At 48.0% G+C, this 24,809-nt stretch overlaps 1 protein-coding gene across 2 annotated transcripts in view; it reads left to right on the top strand.

Moving 5' to 3' along the window:
• The first annotated feature begins 2,495 nt into the window (after positions 1–2,495).
• Positions 2,496–24,809, top strand: part of MCF2 (MCF.2 cell line derived transforming sequence) — a 199,036-nt gene continuing 176,722 nt past the window's right edge. For both annotated transcript variants that reach the window (XM_075323774.1, XM_075323773.1), the window contains exon 1: positions 2,496–2,936. In XM_075323774.1, the coding sequence (XP_075179889.1) occupies positions 2,840–2,936 (97 nt within the window). In that variant the 5' untranslated portion in view covers positions 2,496–2,839. The remainder of the gene's footprint in view (positions 2,937–24,809) is intronic.

The raw sequence follows: 24,809 nt of genomic DNA, 5'->3' as shown, positions 1-24,809 counted from the left end.
TCAGCACTTTTTTCCTAGTGTGTATAAGTGAGGAATGACACTGTCTGGCCATCATATGACTTTTACTCAACATTTTTCACGTATTCCCCTCTGCAGGCTTTATCTCTAAAATTCAATTGTCTCTGAGCTAGTGGGTGGTGACTAGCTGCTATGATGTCTCCCTTACACAGCACACACAAGAGATGGCTTCCTCCTTTCTATGTAGCACGGACAGAAGCAGCAGCATGAAGGAGAACTTAATACAGCAGTAGTGACCAGTGTGAGTCCAGCAGTACCTGCAGCAGCTCAGGGACAGATCTATTTCTAGGTGTCAATGCCTTTCCTTGGGCCTGACTCCCCCCCCCACCCTCCCCGAGCCATGGAATATATTAAGTGTAACCTGATACCTCATTGTGCTCGCAGTCCTCCTTGCTTTGCTCATGATGGATTTGAGCTACTTTTCAGAGTGAATGGTGAGTACAGGAGACTGGGGAAAAGTAAGAAGTGGCTCATAAGTGGAGAAAGAAGCAGATTTCTCTGATAAGATGTAGTGTAAAGGTTCTTTTATTCATCTGCATTATTGATTTTATGCAGTTTGTGGAAGCTGAATGCTCCCTCTAGTGGTGACTGTTGAAAAATGCTATCACTGTGTGTTATGAGTGATGGACCCCTTCCCACCATTTGATTAAACTGATCTCCAGTGTTAATAGTCAAGGAAAGACTAATCAATTATAATAACAGAATTCCTTTAATCTGGCATCAATGTCACCTGGAAAGTTCTGGGTTATCAGATTTTCTGGATTATCAAATGATAGAAGAAAAACAGTTATTAGTGCATAAGTTACACATTTTGTATGCATTATTAATCACTCACATTTTTGCAAGATCTCTTCTTGCACTCATAATAAAACCGCCTGTGCAGGTCACGTCATGGACGCACAGCTAGAAGGAAGAAATATTCCTTTAATTTGCACCACCACGCTAGGTTTGGTTAATCAGCACCTTATCTTTTTTTTTTTTACTTCATGTCATGATAATTTAAACATTTCTGGATTATCAGATGCCAGATTAAAGAAATATAACTTTATCTTGGAATTTAATACATGATACTTTTTGGATTAATCAAGCGGGTATGGACAATATTATACAGATGACCATTTTTGTTTTCACAAGGACAGAGTAAAAATCTGAGTGCACAATGGTGTTCCGTATTTCGGAAGAGACTCTAAAGATGCGCAAAAAAAAACTGGATCATGTATAGATCACCTGTACATTCTTAGTATAAGCAGCTTATGTGTGAGGTACTATTATGTTGGTGGAGAGACAGAGAGAGGCAGACAGACAGGGAAAGAGGCAGACAAGAAAGGAGACAGAGAGAGGCAGACAGAGAAAGAGACAGAGAGGGAGACAGGGATAGAGGCAGACAAGGACAGAGAGCGACAGAGACAGAGAGAAACAGGGAAAGAGACAGAGAGAGGAGAAAGAGGCAGAGAGAGGCAAACAGGGAAAGAACCCGAGAGAGGCAGATAGGGATAGAGGCAGACAAGGACAGAGACAGAGAGAAACAGACAGGGAAGGAGACAGAGAGAGGCAGACAGGGAAAGAGACAGAGAAATAGACAAAGAGGCAGACAGGGAAAGAGACAGACAGACAAGGAGAGACAGACAGGGAAAGAGACAGAGAGACACAGACATGGAAAGAGAGACAGAAACAAACAGACAAAGAGAGAGACAGACAGAGGTTGGGAGAGAGACAGTTACTATCCTCCCGGGCAACGCATGGTACTACAGCTAGTTATATATAAATATGTGTGTATATATAATATATATATATATATATAATATATATATATATATATATATATATATATATATATATATATTAGTCTTAACATATAAAGCTGTATTCTGTATTGTAAATGTTAATTATTGCTGCTGTATAAGAACGGATGGCGATACAGATGAAAAATCTTTTTTTTTTCTGGATGATAACCAGATGTTTTTGGGTTTTTTTTTGCTTTTTTGCACGCTTGTGTGAACTTAACCATATTGTCACAATTAACCCCATGTGTTGGTTCATCTGAACTATTAGATGCTGATGGAAAAAAAAATAATATTGAATTCTTCTCCCTTTAAGAAAAGCTGTGCTGCTGAGCCCCGGTGTATACGTATAATATATACGTATAATGCAGGACGGCGGTGGAGCAGCGTCGCGCGGTGTCACATTCCTGACTTTATATGTAAGGCAGCCCTGTGGTGTGTGCATTATTCCTGTTTATAGTGCCAGGGGCCCAGCTGATTGGATGTGACGGGGAAGTTAGCAGCAATTATAGTAGGTTCTGGGCAGGAAAAAACTACAGGGAGGGAGGAGTGAACTTGAGCTCTGGCTGCACACAGCTATCATTAACACTGATGTGATCAACTTGCGTGGACTCAGCTGCTGCTGCTGTCACATTCTGTGCTGGGGGGTTTGGGGACCAGGCGGATGTGCAGGGGCTTCGAAGGCTGGGGGGTTTGTGGGGGGAGACGTCTGGTTGGCACTGTGGATTCCTTTTTTCTTTCTCAGGCACTGACAGATCTGCAGTCTCACTGCACCTTACTGGATGAGATGCTCTGGGAGCTGGATTGTTGGATGCCCATCACTGACGTGTGGCCCTCGCTGATGCTCAGGTGATTTTCATTTGGGACCAGGTACTACAAGTGGTCTCCCTGGAAAGTTGTACTGGGATTTCTACCCATCTGTTACTATAAATCCCAGTTGGCGCCCATCCATGAGACATTGCAGTATGATATGGGGGCCCATCTACGCTGACCCAGCCCAACCTGGGGCCACTCTTCTTCCTCATTGACCTAGGATCGACATGGCATCTGTGGATACTGTCAGGATATCAGAGGTGGAAATGGAGAAGTATTACAGTCTTCAGCAGGCGGCTTCTCTTCTGTACACATTGCTGGAAAGTAAGTACATCCCTGACCTCCTTCCTTAATCGTTTTATCCTCCTGCAGTCCGGATATGGCATATACCATCCTGTATCTGAGCTTCCACGGTATAACTGCAGTGCTGCACACGACTCCTCCCTATCGGCAATGAAAGTTGTATCACTGGCATGATGGCTCATTGATGGGACATGAGGAGAAGCCCATACTTAAAGGGGTATAGACTGGCTCGGACTGGCCCACAGGATGACAGGAGAATTCCCCGGGGGGCCCTTTTTGCAGTAATTGGTCACCCACCACCTTATGAGTAGTAGTTGGCACAATACACTTGATTCTCTGTGTACCGTCAATGGCAGCATCTCATCATTTATTTATAAAGTTGCCCGGTTTATTATATGCTAATTTTGTGAATGTGGATAATGTTATATATGTATGTAGTTGAACAGTGGGCTACAAACTCATTGTCACAGGTGGGCCCTTGTCACCTCAGTCCAACACTGAAAAGTTAAGAATTGCAAGATTGGTTGGGGCAAACCACCAGGTCCTACAACCTCTCTAGACCCATCTCCTCAACTAGGAGGAGTTTGAATAGTGGGAATGAAGTTTCCCTTCATTAAAACGCTTTAGAATTGTTGCACCTTTGGTTCCATATTCCGCAGCACTGTACAGAGATTGTCACCATTCACACCAGTCCCTGTCTCCAGTGGGACTCACAATCTGCTTTACCCAGCCTGCTCCATGAAAATGGCTTTAAAATCCCTTAGATGGTTTAGTACACATAAATCATCTACCGTACTTTAATGGTTTATTCCCATCCTGTCCGCTCAGGAGCACACAGCTCCCCTGCCTACAGACTTCCTGCTTGATTGAGAAGCATAATCTTTGCGCTGCTGGTTAGGACTGTGCGTTCCTGATGCTGCTACACTGCGTGCAGAATTATTAGGCAAGTTGTATTTTAGAGGATTTTTTTTATTATTGATCAACAACTATGTTCTCAATAAACCCAAAAGACTCATAAATATCAAAGCTTAATATTTTTGGAAGTTGGAGTGGTTTTTTTTTTAGATTTGGCTGTCTTAGGAGGATATCTGTTTGTACAGGTAACTATTACTGTGCAGAATTATTAGGCAATTTAATAAAAACCAAATATATTCCCATCTCACTTGTTTATTTTCACCAGGTAAACCAATATAACTGCACAAAATTTAAAAATAAACATTTCTGACATGCAAAAACAAACCCAAATTAGTGACCAATATAGCCACCTTTCTTTATGATGACACTCAACAGCCTACCATCCATAGATTCTATCAGTTGCTTGATCTGACACTGTTCCGAGAGGTGTTCTGTTTTCCTCCCTGTAGATCTTACATTTTATGAGCAACCACAGGTTCTCTATGGGGTTCAGATCAGGTGAACAAGGGGGCCATGTCATTATTTTTTCATCTTTTAGACTCTTACTGGCCAGCCACGCTGTGGAGTAGTTGGATGCCTGTGATGGAGCATTGTCCTGCATGAAAATCATGTTTTTCTTGAACGATACCGACTTCTCCCTGTACCAGTGCTTGAAGACGTTGTCTTCCAGAAACTGGCAGTAGGTCTGGGAGTTGAGCTTCACTCCATGCTCAACCCGAAAAGGTCCCACAAGTTCATCTTTGATAATACCAGCCCATACCAGTACCCCACCTCCACCTTGCTGGCGTCTGAGTCGGAGTGGAGCTCTTCCTCCCTTTACTGATCCAGCCTCTGGGCCATCCATCTGGCCCATCAAGAGTCACTCTCATTTCATCAGTCCATAAAACCTTTGAAAAATCAGTCTTAAGATATTTCTTGGCCCAGTCTTGACGTTTTATCTTATGTTTCTTGTTCAGAGGTGGTGGTTTTTCAGCCTTCCTTACCTTGGCCATGTCCCTGAGTATGGCACACCTTGTGCTTTTTGATACTCCAGTAACGTTGCAGCGCTGAAATATGGCCAAACTGGTGGCAAATGGCATCTTGGCAGCTTCACACTTGATTTTCCTCAATTCATGGGCAGTTATTTTGCACCTTTTTTGCCCAACACGCTTCTTTTGACCCTGTTGGCTATTTGCCATGAAATGCTTGATTGTTTAGTGATCACGCTTCAAATGTTTGGCAATTTCAAAACTGCTGCATCCCTCTGCAAGACATCTCACAATTTTGGACTTTTCAGAGCCCGTCAAATCTCTCTTCTGACTCATTTTGCCAAAGGAAAGGAGGTTGCCTAATAATTAAGCACCCCTTATATAGGGTGTTGATGTCATTACACCACACCCCTCCTCACTACAGAGAGGCACATCACCTGATTTACTTAATTGGTAGTTGGCTCCCAAGCCTATACAGCTTGGAGTAGGACAACATGTATAAAAAGTATAATGTGATCAAAATGCTCATATGCCTAATAATTCTGCACACAGTGTAAATGTGGCAGCTTTACCTTTGCAGCATCGGAAAAGCAGTAGCAGTGCAACCTGCTGTAAACGGGAGCTAATGGCGAGCTCCAGACAGCAATTTTACCATCAATTTGCAAATTTAGCCATCTAGGAAGACGGGAATATTAATTTAAGGTACCTACACTACCTTTTTTTTCCCATAACCTACATGTCATGCAGATCAATGGGGTTCCTGGCTTGAGACCCCCAGTGATTGTTAAAAAAACAACTTCCTGCAGGCAGAAGTGAGGCCTTTATGGAGAAGCTGACCACTTCTGCCTGCTGAGTTTTCTTTTCTTTTGGTGGGTTCAGAACAGGAGCTGGTGTATGGGCTGAATGGAGAGTCTATGACACATGGTGACATTTGTACTATTTCCATTAATATCAGCCGATCTAAGCAGAAATATCATTACACTCTTAAAGCCAGTAGAGCGCAACCATGATCTCTCCCCAAATACTTGGATGACTCCTACTGAGGGTCATGTGAAATCCTCTCTTTATTGAACATTTTGAAGACTTTAGTTTTATTGAATTTTGACTTGAGGGGGATCTGTTACATTCCTCCGCACGGTTTATCGCTCTCTATAATTCTATGTTCTGGAATGCAGATATTGCCTGATGGAAACAGAAATGTCTCGTAAGACGTGAATGTGAACATACAAAGCTCCTCCACCGCTTGGCTGGTAGTATTCCGGGCAGTCCTAATATATCACAAAACCTGATATAATAAGAAGGTTAATGAGACAAGCCTGCTACCAGATAACCATTAGTACAGAACCTCACTGGACCTTATTGGGTAACACCAGAATAAGGAATCTGAAAGTTCAAAGAATGACCTTACATTCATGTGAAGAAATGTTCCATTTATCATGAAATATACTATTTTGTGCTGATTGTGTGTTCTTTAATTTCCAATACACACATAGATCTAGAGATTTCATTGATTTGTAGTAGTCCCTGATCCAGTGGACTGGTGGCTGTCCTGCTATGGTCACCATAGACGAAACTGAAAATCCAAATTCCGAGCCTAGCCATTGGGAGAGTGATACCCGGCCCCGCTCCACCCATTGTTAGCGAAGAAGTCATAGAGATTTAGATCACACCATAATGGTGCCTCTTGTAAATGAAACAGCATTTCATCTGAATTTTTTGGCCATGCTATTCCACAATTCATTGACCGATGTCTAATAGGTTATGATCTGGAATATTACTGCACGGTTTAAAGAAAAACTTGAGAAGAAGGTGATTGTACTCATCATCCATCCATGTGGCATTATTGGGATCAGTCAGTGTCTCAGAGAGATCCTGGTATATAAAAGCAGTTTTCCCTTTTATTAAATCTAATGTGCTGCCCCCGCGTCAGCAGCCAGAACTGCTCTGATCCGGATCCGCGGCGGCTCGAGGGGTCTCCGGACCCGGGAGGGGTCGTGCGGCCACTCGAAATAAAAAGGGGGTATTTACAGGGGGTTGTGTGTTGAAAGTTCGTGACGCCACCCACGGTGTGTGGTAAGGTGGAGTACCACCACTGCCGTTGGGAGCACCCGGTGGCGATGGGATGGCAGCCAGGCGTTTAACTCCTCCGTGGTAGGGGGGAATGCCCCGGGGCTCGGTGAAGCTGACAAAGGGATACCGTTGGGGAGGTAAGGGTCACTGCGTACTCACTCAGTCCAATGACGCTGACACGACAACTTGTAAACCAAAGTTCTGAGCACCGCTGCAGCAGGGAGGGAGCACGCCTAGATCCCGTGCCCGTTGGTGTTGCTTGTTAGCCTGTGACCTTTGCCTTGGCACCTTTCTACTAATTGGCCCCTGTAGTATAGAACTAGTCGGATACTGCTCACCCGTATGGCTAACGGAGTGAGCTTGCTCTCAGGGTTTACGCTTGGGATTTTCTGAACTGTGTATTGGGAAAGTCCTATCCCCCTCGTTGCGCTAGTACCCTGATTTTGGAAAGGGTGGAGAATGAATCTTGAAGGCTTCGTCCTCATCGGGTGAATTACCAGGACGCTTGAAGCTACTTCCCGGCCTAGGGTCCACGTACCCTGTCGTGCCTTGACCCCTGCCCGGAAATGGCACAAGGCCGCCGGCTGCCCTCCTCGGCAGTTCCGTGCCCCTTGTCACGATCCCCTGCGGCCGGGGTTCCAGCTCCTACCAGGCCCAGACCAACGTCTGCCACCTAGTATTCTCAAGGAGCCCTGCTCCCAACCTCCTCCAACGCTACACCTCTCTCAACTGTTTGCTCCTGACAATCCTGAACCTCCCTAACCAACCCCCCAAGTGGGCAGCCCTATTCCCTTCAGGCTACCCATTGGTGTGTCTGGTGGGTGTGGTGCAGAGTATTTCTAGGATTTCGATTAGCTTGTTCTTAGCAACACCAAAGGCCAGGGACCCGTAACCAAGGAGGATGTGGATACTGTGCAGAAGGGCAGATTGCACAATACCATGTGATGACCTGATAGGCCAGGGCGTCACACTAATATACTGTATAAAGCGGAGAGTATGTATATATGTATATATGTGTGTATGTCCGCTAAAGGAATCCGCACCATCGCATTTACAATCACCAAATTTTGCACAGCCGCCTCATTTGACTCAGGGAACGTCATAGACTATTTTGAAGGGAAATTTTAACCCCGTGCTTTACAGTTATTCGCCAAAAAAAGCTTACTCACTGTTTGGATGTGTGAGGTAATATATTGGCTGTTTTGACAGTTAATCTGGATATTTATCAAGTGTCCTATAGCAACCAATCACAGCTCTCCTATTTTGCTACAGGTCAAAAGGAGCTCTGATTGGTTGCTGTAGACAATGAAGGATATTCTGAGTATAAGGCAGCTGATGTGTCAGTTAATATGATTTAGGTGGTGAGAGGGGGAGTGGGACACGGAAAGTGGGGGAGGGAGTGGGAGACAAAAAGTGGGAGAGCGGTAGACAGGGAGTGGAGGAGAGAGAGAGACTTAGTTACTATCTCGGGCAACGCTGGGTACTACAACTAGTATTATATAAAACATATAAATAATGTCACAACTTTATAACTGGTGCGTTCTAGGGTCTGTATTACAGTTCTGACCCTCTGGTGTTCGGTTGCACCATACTGAGATCAATATTGATCCCTCAGGTTCTGTAGAAAAAAAGGCGGACTTGGCTGTTGTGGTCGTACAATGGACCTGAAAATTTGGGCAAAATGTAACATTAATACTACATATTGTGATATATTGAATAGAAAATATAAAGGGACGTCAGTGTTTTCAATAGGGAGTAACTGCTGCTGTCACAATTAATATTAATGTGAGATATATAAACATAGGAAATTACACTGGTAGTCACTTTACCAATGACTGATCCAATAACAGACCCTGTTTACGCCAAAGGGATTCTCATTTTTAAGCCCCGCTTAAGTATTCTGAATATTCATAGAGGGCTATGGTTGGAGAGTGGTTGTGAAAACTTGCAAGTTCCCAATTTACTTGTAATTAAACTTGTCCCCATTGTCTGTATATAGTCACAATATTGATTTTTATTGCCAAATACCAAAAAAAAACAATTTCATTAATTTCAATAATAAATAATTCATTAATTTCATTCAAATATATATATATATATATATATATATATATATATATATATATATATATATATATATATATATATATATAAAAATTATGATTTAAACATACAGATACAGTATAAACATGTGGGTGAGACAGGTGCAAAGAAATCAACTAAACAATTAAACATAAGGTAAAAGATATAGTAGCATATAACGCTACAAAATATTGGAAAGTATAAAATATGGATCACGTAAAGAGAATAATCCAACAATCACCCTCCAGACCTGGTGCATTTAACATACTTTCTCACCTGAGGAACCAATTGGAACAACTATCATTGACAGCAGTGATGGCGACACAAACCCAGTGCTTACAAGCTCTATGGTGCTGAGCTTGTAAGCACTGCACTGAAGCCTGGTTAGCTTCAATCCCATTGTAAATTTGTTGCTGTTGCTCATATAGCAGCTTCAGGAGCACACATCTTGAGCCAGTAGCCCAACTATGCTGCTAGAATAAATTGTCACTCAAGCAATAGCACACACCCCTTAAGCAAGTAGGAAGCTGAGAGCTTGGGAGCAGTGCACTCCTGAAGAAAAAAGCGCTCATTGTTAGCTCTTCATCCCGGCTAGCTTCACTTCAATTGCATATCCGTTACTGTTGCTCAGCTTCAGGAGCACACATTTTGAGCCAGTAGCTAACCATGCTGGTAGCCTAAATTGTCATTCAAGCAAGAGCACACACCACTTAAGCAAGTAGGAAGCTGAGAGCTTGGAAGCAGTGAGCTCCTGAAGAAAAGAAAAAATAACCATTTGATCTAGAGGGTATAAAGACTTTTATATAATAGATAAAATAGAGACCAGCTACGTAGTCATCCACTGTGGTGGACCCGGCATGTCCATTAATTAAGGGGGCTTTACACGCAGCGATATCGCTGGTGAAAGCACCTGCCCCCCTCATTTGTGCGTCACGGGCAAATCGCTGCCCGTGGCGCACAAAATCGTTTGGAGCAGTCACACGGACTTACCTGCCTAGCGACGTCGCTGTTGCAGGCGAACCGCCTCTTTTTTAAGGGGGCGGTTTGTGCGATGTCACAGCGGCGTCACTAAGCGGCCGCCCAATAGAAGCGGAGGGGTGGAGATGAGCGGCCGTAACATCCCACCCACCTCCTTCCTCATTGCCGGGTGCCGCAGGTAAGTTGTAGTTCGTCCTTCTCGAGGTGTCACACATAGCGATTTGTACTGCCTCAGGAACGACGAACAACCTGCGTCCTCAACAATCAACGATTATTTTAAAATGAACGAAGTGTCAATGATCAACGATAAGATGAGTATTTTTGATCGTTAACGGCCGTTCGTTGGTGTCACACGCAACGACGTCGCTAACGATGCCGGATGTGCGTCACAGAATCCGTAACCCTGACGATATATCGTTAGATATGTCGTTGCGTGTAACGGGGCCTTTACAGTGATCGCTGACTTATATTAGTGGGCTCTGTGTAATTCTTCATTTCCAACATGGTGGCGCTATATGGGCAGTGGACGCTTGCTTTCAGATTCCCCCACGCATTACAATTAATCACTGTCGGGGGCTCCCTGTGAGCAGCTTATAGTCAGGGGGACATTTTTAATATAAATTGCATTGTCTAAGGCAGATCCTGAGAAAGACATGATCGGAATGTGGCCGCTTTCTTGATATTTCACCATTACCACCCCTGTAGGGGGTACATTTTTCAACAGTGATTTCTGTTCTCGGCTTTTCATCCTGATGTTTTCTTGAAAACACTTCGCCCTTTAAGTGATGAGCTGCCGTTTGCTTACAGGAAATACCCATCAATACTAATGCTATAGAGTGGATGGCTTCAGAGCCGTACTATGGGTTGACGGGTCATTAATCTGCTGGCACAGGATTTTGGCAGAAGAAAACCTAACGCTTATCCCTGGAGAAAGTCATCGATATTCATCAGATGAAATATTCGAGTCTTTGCCTTTAACTTTAAATTGAGTTTATCAGTTATTGATTGACAGGGACATATTGTCACGAACCACCGGGGGGGTCACTCAGAAATCCCCCGCGCTGGCTACCAGTACGTCACAATCGGGGGGTAACAAGTGGGGGTCACCCCTCCTTTATACCTCCCGACCGACAGACAGAGCACGTGACGCGCTCTCTAGCGCCCCTCTTATAGTCAGGCCAATTATGGAATTGCCCGACAATAAGCAAGGAGGCCGCTATACTACTTATGCCGATTATTGAAGGGTCCCCGGTGAGAGTAGGGTATATATTCCCCCGACCTCCGCGGGCGGAATATATAAAACCTCCCCGAATCTCACTGGCCTCCCCACAATAATCCTTGGCACAAACTCGCTGCCACCAACCGCTTCACGGTAACTATTAGCCGAACACACAGACGTGGGATTCAAGATCGAGATAACAGAACAGCCCAAGATTAATTATATAATTTAATCAGCCTAAAGCCACACTAGAAAATACAATATATACAATAGGAGATCTACAGAATATACATATGTCAGAGTACAGTTACAGATAAAGCATGGTTTACAAACAGGCATACACAGTTCCAGCAGTTACCTTGTGGGTCTGGCCACAGGGGGGCGCTGTAGACCAGGTTTCCAGGATCTTTCCCACAGATGTTTCCTACACGTGACCCCCGGCGAAAGAACACTGGAAAATGGCCAAAGTAGGGTTATCAACCTGGGCAAATCCAGGTCCCCTCCTACCTTAGTGACCTCACAAGGAGCACTGCTCCACCCCTGGCTGGAGTTATGGACAATATCCACAACATGGAATATGGGCCATAACTTTGCCTGGGAGCGTCGTAGGCGGACGCCAACGCTCTCATTGTGACAGTTATGAATTTAGCTACAGAACGAGAGGACTCATGACTTGTCTACTAGTTCCCCATTGGCTGATATCACGCCTGGGGTACTTCCCAATGTCCTACTCCCATAAAAAAGGTGTGCCAGCATCGTCCGCATGCAGAGACACCATTTTTATGGTTGCCATATTTATCGGAAATATGGCTTGCGAGATATGAACCATATTTTACTGGAGTCGTTCTGTCTGGATACTTCCAAGCTTGCTAATTAGATAGCAGCCCCTACCACAGGGTCACGGCAGGGAGTCATCCTGTGTCCATTGTTCCCACATCATCTAATCTCCATATCACAGGAGATGGCCATGGGATGTGTTGCTGGGATGTGACACCTTCCAAGATGTTGGACATTGAGAACAAGAAGGGAGGGGGCACGGCCATGGAGTGATGAGAGCGATTATGACTGGAAATCATAATTCCTCTTCATATCCCAGGATTTGCCTCACACCTCCCCCCTTTTGAGGGCGCTAGGGGGCAGCACACTCCGGTGTTCCCCCGTGCGCCCGTCCGCGACCTCTCCTTGTCGGGACAGCCCGTCTGCGTTACCGTGGTCCCGGCCCCTTTTGTGGCGAATCGTGAAGTTGTATTGCTGGAGCGCAAGGCTCCATCGCAACAATCGCCCATTCGTCCCAGAGACGGTGTGCAACCAGCTGAGGGGATTGTGGTCCGTCTCCACGATGAAGTGGCGCCCGTATAGATAGGGTTGCAGACGCTGCAGGGCCCACACTATGGCCAGGCACTCCTTTTCCATCGTGGAATAGGCCACTTCCCTTGGTAACAGCTTCCTGCTCAGGTACAAGACTGGGTGCTCTTGGCTCGCAGAGTCCACCTGGCTGAGCACCGCACCGAGGCCGAAGTCACTGGCGTCGGTCTGTACTACAAACGGCCGCGTGAAGTCGGCTGCCTGTAGCATGGGCGGGCTGGACAGGGCGTCCTTTAGGGCCCGGAAGGCTGTCTCGCAGTCCATTGTCCAATCGACTGCAGAGGGCAGCTTCTTCTTGGTGAGGTCCGTCAAGGGCTTTGCCAGGCTACTATAGCATGGAACAAACCTCCTATAGTACCCAGCGGTCCCCAAGAAGGACATCACCTGCTTCTTGGTCCTGGGGGTGGGCCAGGACGCGATGGCCTCCACTTTCTCAGGCTCGGGCTTCAGTGTTCTCCCGCCTACCCGGTGACCGAGGCACTGGACCTCGCTCATGGCCAGCTGACACTTTCCCGGCTTGATGGTCAAACCTGCCTGGTGGATCCGCCTGAGCACCTGTGCTAGATGCTCTAGGTGATCTTCCCAGGTGGGACTGAAGACGGCAATGTCATCCAGGTACGCGGCCGCGTACCCTTCAAGTCCCTTGAGCAGGGTGTTGACCATCCGCTGGAAAGTGGCAGGGGCATTCCTCATCCCGAATGGCATCACCGTGGACTCGTACAGTCCAAATGGGGTAATAAAGGCAGAGCGTTCCCTGGCCTTGCGAGTCAGGGGGATCTGCCAATGTCCCCGGCTCAGATCCATGATGGTCAGGTACTGAGCCCCGGCCAACTGATCGAGCAGGTCATCGATGCGTGGCATTGGGTACGCATCGGCGACCGTGACAGCATTGAGCCCCCTGTAGTCCACGCAGAACCGAGTGGTTCGGTCCTTCTTAGGGACGAGGACTACAGGCGAGGCCCAAGCGCTGTTGGATGCCTGGATCACCCCCAGCTTCAGCATCTCGTCAATCTCCTGGCGCATGTGTTGCTGCACCTCCAGGGAGACCCGATATGCTGAACGCCGGATCGGGGGATGATCCCCAGTGTCCACGTGATGGACAGCCCAGTCAGTCCTTCCGGGCTGGTTGGTAAACAACCCCCGGAAGGGGTGTAGGGTGGCCCACAGCTGGGACCGTTGGTCCTCCAAGAGCTGGTGGCCAACCTCCACATCCTCAATGGATCCGCCTGCCCTAACCTGGGCTAGCATATCCAAGAGGGTTTCCGCTTCTCCCTCCTCGGGCAGGTTGCACACGGGGAGCGCACATGCCTCCCGCTCATGATGTGCCTTCATCATGTTCACATGGAAGGGCTTCCGCCTTCCACGGGCAGGGTCCAGGGTGACCAGGTACGTCACAGGGTTGAGCTGCTGGTACACGAGGTATGGGCCTTCCCAGGCTGCCTGAAGCTTGTCCTGTGGTACGGGGACCAGTACCCACACCTTTTGACCCACTTGGTAGGTCCTCTCACAAGCGTTCTGGTCGTACCAACGCTTCTGATCGGCCTGGGCTTGAGCCATATTGTCGTGTACCAGTTGCGTCACGGCCTGCATTTTGTCCCGGAAGCGCATGACATACTCGATAACCGACACTCCAGGGGTGGCCAAATCCCCTTCCCAAGCCTCTTTCACCAGAGCCAGGGGGCCCCGCACACGTCGCCCGTACAGGAGCTCAAACGGTGAGAATCCTGTTGAGGCCTGTGGAACCTCCCGGTAAGCAAATAACAGGTGTGGGAGATACCACTCCCAGTCACGCCCGTGGGAGTCGACCAACATCTTAAGCATCTGCTTTAGGGTGCCATTGAACCGCTCGCACAGGCCATTAGTCTGTGGATGGTACGGGCTGGCCACCAGATGTCGCACCTGGACTTGCTTACAGAGGGCCTCCATGAGCTGGGACATGAATTGGGTCCCCCGGTCAGTGAGCATTTCCTGGGGAAAACCCACTCGGGAGAAAATCTCCAGCAAGGCGGTGGCCACCTTGTCAGCCCGAATGGACGACAAGGCCACTGCTTCTGGGTACCGGGTGGCATAGTCCACTACCGTTAGTATGAAGCGTTTCCCGGAGCTACTGGGGATGGCCAGTGGGCCGACCAGATCCACAGCCACCCTCCTGAAAGGCTCATCGATGATGGGCAGAGATACCAGTGGGGCTTTGGGGTGTGGTCCCGCCTTCCCCACTCTCTGACAGGTTTCACACGAACGGCAGTAGGCAGCCACATCGGCCCCCATTTTTGGCCAGTAGAAATGCTGGTTTAACCTGGCCTTGGTCTTAGCGATCCCTAGGTGTCCGGCCATCGGAATCTCATGTGCGATCCGCAACAACTCCGTCCGGAACGGATAGGGTACCACTAACTGTCGGTCCCTGGGCCACGCCTCTGGTGAACCCTGCTGGACCGTGACCCGGTACAGCCGTCCTTGGTCCCAGACCACTCGCTCCGGGACCGAGTCCGAGGGAGGCTGTGCCGCCTGCTCCTTTAGAGCTTTCAGGCTGTCGTCAGCTTCTAACGCTGCCTGAAACCCCTGACTAGATGTGGCCAGAATCAACGAGACTGTCACATCTTCGGTCAGTACCCCGGGACCTGTGTCCTGGCCTCCACCTGACTCGGCTGCCACTTGGTCAGAAGGGGAAGAGCTATCGGACCTGCTGGAGGCCCCTTGGCTTCCAGCACTCCCACTGCGGGTGACAGCGGCCACAGCCGCTGCGACCGTGGGTCGTGCCTGCTCCTCCTCCGTTCCTGACCAAGTCGCCGGTTCAGGCAGACCTACCTGGCTTCCTGACACCCCGGTTGTGGGGGAACCATGTACCGAGATCTTACCTGGGAGCACTTCCGCTCCGGGACCGGCCCCAATCTCACCTGCCTGTTCCCCTCCTGCAGCAACAGAACCCCGCTGTGAAATCTCTGGGGACCCCACATTTGCTGTGGTAGCCCCCACCCCACACACTGGTCCTCCCCCTGCAGCACCCTGCTCTCTGCTTATCCCTGCAGAGGGCAACAGATCCCAGCTCACTGGCTGATCACTTGTAGAGGCATTGTCACACCTTTCTCTGACCCCCTCCCCTCCTGTCACAGCTGCAGCTGTGTGTGTGTCTATGCAAGCCGAAAAATCAGAGTTCACTCCCCCCTCTCTCACATCATTCATAGATAACACATTAACATTGTCCGGAGGCACGTCAGTACTGGCTGAAGGTTCAGCCCTTGGGGGGGGCCCAAACTGGGAGGTTATCTGCCCCAAATCTGTCCCAAGTAGCACGTTTGCGGGGATCCGATCAGTTACCCCCACCTCTCTCACCCCTCGCCCTGCGCCCCAGTCCACATAAATGCCAGCAACAGGCAGCGCCGGGTCAATGCCTCCAATCCCGGAGACAGCGAGGGTTTTTCCAGGTATCAAGTCTTGGGGGGACACCATCTCAGGCCGCACCAGAGTCACCTCCGAGGCGCTGTCTCGCAGTCCTATGGTCACAGACCGGCCGACGGTGACAGGTTGGAAGCTGTCCAGGGACCTACCACCACCCCCACCCACACAATACACCTTGGGCGGCCCTTGGGACGGGGACGGAGCCGGGGCCTTGGGACGCTGAGGGCACATGGCCTTGAAGTGTCCAGGTAGGTTGCACTGATGGCACCGTCTTGGTTCTGCCACGGGCCTGGAGAGGGGAGTTGAGGGGGTCACCCCCTGCAGTCTAGGGGCAGGTGGGGCAGTCGCAGAATTCATCTTACCCCCTCTCCAGGTGCTGCTGGTGGCTGCTCTCCTGGCCTCAGGAGCCCGATTGTTGGTGTAGTCATCGGCCAGGGCAGCTGTAGCCGTGGACCCCTTTGGCTTCTGGTCTCGGATGAACTGGCGGAGATCCTCAGGGCAGTTCCACAAGAGTTGCTCTGTGATGACCAAGTCTAGGATCTCTGGTCCGGTGGTAAGCTGCAGGCCTTGGGTCCAGTGGTCGGCAGCTCGGGCAAGTGCCCGCCGGTGGTCAGCCCAGGAGTCCTTTGGTCCCTTCTGCAGGGTCCGGAACTTCTTGCGGTAGGACTCCGGAGTGAGGTTGTACTGTTGGATCAGGGCCCGCTTGATGGTGTCGTAGCCCTGATCTGCCTCAGTAGGCAAGTCCCCAAGGATTTCCAGGGCCTTACCCCTTAAACGGGGGGTCAGGTATTTGGCCCACTGGTCCTTGTCCAGATGGTGCTGCAGGCAAGTCCGTTCAAAAGCAGTCAGGAAAGAGTCCAAGTCTCCATCCTTCTCCAGCACTGGGAAGTCCTCAACACGGACCTTTGGAAGTTTGGTGTCTTGAAGGTCACGTGTGGCTGATGAGGGCTGGAGCTTGGCTAGATGCAGCTGGTGGTCACGGTCTGCCTGTCGCTCTCGCTCTCGCTCTTCACGCGCTGCCTGCCGCTCTGCCCTGCGCTCTGCCAGGAGTTCCTTGTAGCCCTCCCGGTCTCCAGCCTGGAGTAGGGCCATAGCCATTTGAAGAAGGCTATCCGAGCCTCCCAGGCTCGGTGGAATGGCACGTGGTGATCTGCGGCCCGTTGCGGAGCCTGGTGATTCACTGTCCATTTCAGAGCGGAGGACTGGCATCTGGCTCGTTGAGGACCCTTGGGTGAGCTGCTCCTCATCTTGTCCATAATTGCCAGGTTGTGCGCTGTCCTCTGCAGAACGGTTCTCTGGCGTCGGGCTCCTGGAGGACTCGTGGTCAACCTCCTCATTGCTGTCCACAGCACCGTCCTCCCTCTCTTCGGCTCCTGCCTTAGCATTGGCCAGTTGCATAGCTCTGCTCCTGGTGCCATCAGCCATATTTGCAGACTTTGGTCACTGACACAGAACTGCCACCTGATGCCTCCACACACCTTACAGTATCTGCACTCTGACACTCTAGTGTTGGTCTGGTCTGAAGACCCCAGCGGCCACAGCTGCTGCAGGCAGTCTTTAGTGTCTGGGAGTATGGGTCTCACACTCACACACACTATTATCTCGATCCCACCGCTATGCCACCAATATGTCACGAACCACCGGGGGGGTCACTCAGAAATCCCCCGCGCTGGCTACCAGTACGTCACAATCGGGGGGTAACAAGTGGGGGTCACCCCTCCTTTATACCTCCCGACCGACAGACAGAGCACGTGACGCGCTCTCTAGCGCCCCTCTTATAGTCAGGCCAATTATGGAATTGCCCGACAATAAGCAAGGAGGCCGCTATACTACTTATGCCGATTATTGAAGGGTCCCCGGTGAGAGTAGGGTATATATTCCCCCGACCTCCGCGGGCGGAATATATAAAACCTCCCCGAATCTCACTGGCCTCCCCACAATAATCCTTGGCACAAACTCGCTGCCACCAACCGCTTCACGGTAACTATTAGCCGAACACACAGACGTGGGATTCAAGATCGAGATAACAGAACAGCCCAAGATTAATTATATAATTTAATCAGCCTAAAGCCACACTAGAAAATACAATATATACAATAGGAGATCTACAGAATATACATATGTCAGAGTACAGTTACAGATAAAGCATGGTTTACAAACAGGCATACACAGTTCCAGCAGTTACCTTGTGGGTCTGGCCACAGGGGGGCGCTGTAGACCAGGTTTCCAGGATCTTTCCCACAGATGTTTCCTACACGTGACCCCCGGCGAAAGAACACTGGAAAATGGCCAAAGTAGGGTTATCAACCTGGGCAAATCCAGGTCCCCTCCTACCTTAGTGACCTCACAAGGAGCACTGCTCCACCCCTGGCTGGAGTTATGGACAATATCCACAACATGGAATATGGGCCATAACTTTGCCTGGGAGCGTCGTAGGCGGACGCCAACGCTCTCATTGTGACAGTTATGAATTTAGCTACAGAACGAGAGGACTCATGACTTGTCTACTAGTTCCCCATTGGCTGATATCACGCCTGGGGTACTTCCCAATGTCCTACTCCCATAAAAAAGGTGTGCCAGCATCGTCCGCATGCAGAGACACCATTTTTATGGTTGCCATATTTATCGGAAATATGGCTTGCGAGATATGAACCATATTTTACTGGAGTCGTTCTGTCTGGATACTTCCAAGCTTGCTAATTAGATAGCAGCCCCTACCACAGGGTCACGGCAGGGAGTCATCCTGTGTCCATTGTTCCCACATCATCTAATCTCCATATCACAGGAGATGGCCATGGGATGTGTTGCTGGGATGTGACACCTTCCAAGATGTTGGACATTGAGAACAAGAAGGGAGGGGGCACGGCCATGGAGTGATGAGAGCGATTATGACTGGAAATCATAATTCCTCTTCATATCCCAGGATTTGCCTCACACATATTATAACTTTTCGGCATAATCTGACGATGGTCCGTCCTGTGACCTGCACCTCTCATCTTCTTTTCACAGTTTGTGATGTTAATAGGCTTTATATAGCGATTACATTGTATAGTGATCGGTCACGCTAACAATCCAATTTCCAAGCACTTGGAACTGGGACACTGTGACTGCCGAATTCACAAAAAATCTTATTATTGAGATCTATGACCTAAAATAGTGATGATCCAGACTTCCATCTATTACAATAAAGAGGATTTGGTGTCCTTACTTTTCAGCTAAAAAGAGAGCTCATGAGTCCAAGTGTATTTAGTCTCCAGCCTTAAAGAGGACATGTCATGTAAAAAAACGCTATTACCTGCAGATTTGGGGTTAAACTTCAGGAGAAAAGCGTTCTCACGCCATAGCTGGAAGAAAATTTATATTTATTCCTCACAACAGTCTTGGCTTTCAGTCATAGGTACGCGGCTGGCGTGGCTTCAGTCACTGCTCACTGCATTGTGAGCGACAGCTGTAGCCACTCCTCGAGATTGACTGACAGCCAGCTCTGCAGTGCATCAGTACAGAGGTGGCTGTCAGTCAGTGCTGGGCGTGGTTACATATGCCACTCACTGTACACTTGCTACTCACCTGTCCCAGGTCCGGGGCCTGCTCCCTTCACCTAAACACTCTTGTTCTCCACATTGGGCTTTGCAAGTAGCCCAGCGTGCTGTCATGTCATCTCCTATTTAAACCAATATAGAGCCTACCAAGACACACATCTCTGGTGTGGTATTAAGTCTTAGTTTAGCTGTGAATCTCGACCTGCTCAGTACCTGTTTGCAGTTTCCAGTTTCTCAGCTACCTGTCTATGGTCTCCAGGATGTATTTTGTCTGCCTGAAGTCTCCAGTATCTCAGCTACCTGTCTGCGGTCTACACAACGTGTCCTGCCTATGGTTTCCAGTATCTCCGCTACCAGTCTGCAGTGTTTAGGATGTCTTCTTCCTGCCTGCAGTTTCTAGTATCTCAGCTACCTGTCTGCAGTCTCCAGGATGCTTCCTGCCTATGGTTTCCAGTACTTCAGCTACCTGTCTGCAGTCTATAGGATGTCTTCTACCTGCCTGCATTTTCCAGTATCTCATCTATCTCTCTGCAGTCTCCAAGATATATTCTGTCTGCCTGCAGTCTCCAGTATCTCAGCTACCTGTCTGCAGTCTCCAGGACATTTCCTGCCTATGGTTTCCAGGATCTCTGCTACCAGTCTGCAGTCTTTAGGATGTCTTCTGCCTGCCTGCAGTTTCCAGTATCTCAGCTACCTGTCTGCAGTCTCCAGGACACTTCCTGCCTATGGTTTCCAGGATCTCTGCTACCAGTCTGCAGTCTTTAGGATGTCTTCTGCCTGCCTATGGTTTCCAGGATCTCAGCTACCTGTCTGCAGTCTCCAGGATGCTTCCTGCCTATGGTTTCCAGTACTTCAGCTACCTTTCTGCAGTCTATAGGATGTCTTCTGCCTGCCTGCATTTTCCAGTATCTCATCTATCTCTCTGCAGTCTCCAAGATATATTCTGCCTGCCTGCAGTTTCCAGTATCTCAGCTATCTGTCTGCAGTCTCTAGGACTCTAGGACGCTTCCTGCCTATGGTTTCCAGGATCCCAGCTACCTGTCCACAGTCTCCAGGACCTCATCTGCCTGCCTGCAGTTTCCAGTATCTCAACTACCTGTGGTCACCAAGGCATCTGTTGTGTTGATGGACTCTCTTTAAATTGGGTTAATGGCCAGGGTTATATCCAAAATAATTGCAGAGAACATTATATGTATATAACAGTAAGCTTTTCCATAAATTAGATGTTAATTGGCATAGAAAAGAATTAGAAAACCATGACCTCACAGATGAGGCACAGGCAATTAAAGGACTTCTGACTCACATCTATACTTGACATGAACTGGCATGTAATGTTGTGATCATTCATTTTCACCAAGCTACCTAACATGTATGATTTAAGCCAGGGCTAAAAATATTAGGTGTTCTGGTGCAGTGATGACAGCACCAATTTCAGCACTTATGCTCAATAACACAGTAATAAAACGGTAGTTTTTGTCTTGACTTGATTAGTAAATTGTGGCATTTACTGTATTTTTCGAACTATGAAAAACAATTTTTTTCCCCAAAATTTGGGAGGAAAGTGGGTGGTGCGTCTTATAGTCCAGATATATTTGACTTGCTTTGGGAGGGCGGTGGTGGTGGAATGGGTCACAGGGTCACCATTGCAGGAAGCCAGCGACTAGGGCGATCCGCGTGTTTGCTATTAAAAAAGATGAATACACCTCTAGCTAGGCACTGAAGCCGGTGCTGAGAGGGGGCGAGATTATGGATATGGGGAGCAGTGAATATTCATTTTCTTTAATAGCGGAGACGCGGATCACCCCAGCTGCCAGCTGACTGCAGTGACTAGGGTGATCTTGTGTCTACTATTAACAAAATGAATATTCACTGCTCCCCACACCCATAACCCTGAGCGTGGGCAGCAGTGAATATTCATTTTCGGATTCTCCAGCAGCTGATATTGGCGAGTATCTGGGGGTGCACGGCAGTGATGTCATGCACTGGGCGTTGCCTAAACACCAAAGTCAGCTGCTGGCATCAGAAAAGAACGCCGCGCATCGGGGGAGTGAATAGAGCATGAGTAGAATATTTTTTTTTTAATTTTTTTATATATATGTGCACCATAACAGGAGGCATATGTACAAGAATGGGCCCATGATGGGGGACATATATCCCAGGATTTGGGACATAGTGCATAATGACCACATCTTGTGAACTTGATCACAAAAGGGACATAGTTGTTTCTAATTTGCAACAATTGATGTTAGGGGGCATCCCTGGGGTCCTGGATGTTCTGTTAAAAGTCAAGATTTCGACACTGAAGGATTATAGCATTTTTTTTTCTACATGGCATTAAGAAATGAAGCCTCATTACAAATAGTTTAGTATTGCAGTAGCGCAACCATGTGTGATCTCATCATGTAGTCATCTTGATATCTGTCGCTTGCTTCTTACCAAAGGGCAGTTATAACTGCAGTTATATCACAGTACACATGGTCTATATTCCTGTATGTGTGTGTATGTGTGTGTGTGTATATATATATATATATATATATATATATATATATATATATATATATATATATATATATATATACACACACACAACAAGTTTGGGTCTGTAGACAATCTCATTGGGCGTAGGCCCGAGTTACTTTTTCACAGCTATAATTATAATGTTGACAGAGCATAAAAACTAGATTGTAATTTACTTTTAGGAGCTAAATAGTTGGATTTTTGCATGGCATGGGTAGGAGTATATGTGTCTTTAGTTGATTCCCAGTTTGCTCACATTATGCTGTGATTTACATTGTTAAAATGACCATTTATAGTCTTTGTTTTAGGCCCCTTTCTGTACCAATTCATTTTCTAAAGTCAATTTGTCTTCACATTTTTTAATACCAGCTGCATGTATTACTAAATTGGACCTGATGAGACTGATGTGCTTACTTTGAAAATCCATGTCACAATGACTGACTGAGACTTTATGTAAATGTAACTTACTCTTTGGCCATCTTGCCTGATTGACAGATTCTCAGTGTCCCTCCTTCCTGCTGAGATCTCACACTACTCAGTACAAACTGCAGCTGTGAGACAGGCTGGTTAGACAGAGAGTGTATAAACCTGGAATCATTAGCTAGACTTATTAATTGGCCATTTTAATATAATCAGAATTCTACAGCCATTGTGTCATGAATTTGGATGGAAGTACTCCTGTCTCTTCAGGTATAAAAGATCTATTTAATAATGTATACAGTTTGTATGGTGAAATTTGGAGAAACATTTCTTTAATATATTTTTAGTAGTAGTAGTAGCTGCAGGCATGCAGTAAGAATTAAAAAAAGTCAATCTTTGTCTATGAAGGGGATCTGGAGCTGTGTATTAGATCAGGACTCCCCCTTCTATGAATATATAACAAATTGGTTTTCTGGGATTTTCCAAAATTGAGGTTTAAGGGAATGTTAAAAAAAATAAAGAAAGAGCAAACACTCCTTGAACCCACCACAGCTCCAACTAGGGCCGGATCCAGGTTTTTGTCAGCCTAGGGTGAAAGAGTCACATTGGACCCCATGCACACACAGACACGCACATACACATACAGGCATACGTACATATACATATTTGAAGACAAATTCACAAAAATACATATAAACAGACATTTATATAGTCATATACACTGACATACATAGAAACACATCGTACATGCACACACAAACACGTTAGGTACTATTAATATAGGGAAGCCGGCAGCAGCCTCACCTCCCCGGTTGTCTCCTGTCCAGCTCCTACAGGGCACGTGGTTGTGCAGGGCGTGCTGCGTGATTCTGTCACTTTAACAGACATGGCAGCACAGTGTGGCCATGTTTGCTAGCAGTGACACTGCCAGGCCGGCACTGCGCTTTTAATTCTGTTTGTGTGCTGGCTCGGAAGCATCACTCCTAGCAGACATGGCCGCTCAGTGCACACTGAGACTGCTGTATATACATCACAGAAAACATGGGTGCTACAGTATATACATCAAAGGAGGGGTTGGGGGCAAATGCATCACAAAGGAAGCTGAGGAGCATAGACATCCCTGGGGGGGATAGACATCCCTGGGTGGGACAGACATCCCTGGGGGACATAGATGTGGCGCCCCTGAGGCTTCAGTCGCAACAGGGTATTGCACCTCACTTAAGGTGCGGTACTCATCCCAGGTATTGAGGAGGTCGGTGCTGGTTCCACATCCAAACATTCCATAAACACACAGCAGGTTGCCCTCCCCACTGGGAACCGGGCTAAGGGCGGGACTTAAGGTTGCCACTAAACACTGGCACTTCCACCCACTAGTGACAGGAACTCGGGGATGGGAGGAGCATCCACTAGGGTAGAAGGAGGAGGATACATTTACCCAGAGAGTCATGCCCTGACACAGGTTGGGGAAGGAAGCAAGGAGAGCTTACCGGTGGAAGCTGTGGGACACAGGAGTAAATACGGTCGCTGAGGGGAGAGCTTAGTTAATCCTTCAGGACCGGCACAGTTCAGGGTACGGAGCCCTAGGGTGGCGTATATTTCAAGTTACGCCACCAGAATCCCACGGACAGGGGGATTTTATGTCCCTCTGGCCACCACAAGATCCCGGAGCACAGTAGCAATATAGAGCCCGGAGTCGTGATCACGGTCAGGCCCCAAATGGACTCGCGCTGCCTGCAAACAGCACGGCAACTTTAACATCGAACAGGGGTCCCCAAGCACTTCAGGTCACTGGGATCCACACAAAAAATAGCGCAAGAAGGAAGGGCCCACAATTCACAACACCAGCGGTGACCTCCGGCTGGGGCCCATTATGGCAGAGACCGGCACTCCAAGGGTGACAACTGGACTGTAAGTAAAAGGCCATGTACCGCAACCACTGAGTCAGCCCTTCATTGCCGTCACCCCGCTCACCGGCGCCAACGGACACTACCGCCCCCATCATCCTCCCTGGGGCCTAGTTCTACCTGTAGGGAGCTGAACCATCTCGGCTACGACACCATCTGCCCCAGAGGACAGCACTCGCAGCGGCGGCTAATCCCTAATTGCATACCACAGGTGGCATTACGAGACAACTACTCCCAACATCCCCACCATCATCCCCATCCATTCATCCCTTTTATTGACACCTATGGGGTCACGAAACCAGGCAGGGCCACCCGTGACATCCCCTGACTAACCGGCCTGGTGATGAGTATTGCCGAAACCCCTTGGGGCCCGTCATAGACATTACTTGGGGCACTAAGGCAGGTGCCCACCATGCCTACCCCTCATCCCGGCCTTATATATACATTTACCTTTAAAAGCTAAGTACTTACTGTATGTATGCCCATTAAAGGAACTACTTGGACAACCCCCTTTCATTCCC

The sequence above is a fragment of the Anomaloglossus baeobatrachus genome, chromosome 9 (assembly GCF_048569485.1).
Source record: "Anomaloglossus baeobatrachus isolate aAnoBae1 chromosome 9, aAnoBae1.hap1, whole genome shotgun sequence".
NCBI lineage: Eukaryota > Metazoa > Chordata > Amphibia > Anura > Aromobatidae > Anomaloglossus > Anomaloglossus baeobatrachus.
The sequence above is the reverse complement of the archived record's forward strand: the minus strand, read 5'-3'. Positions and strand labels throughout refer to the sequence as shown.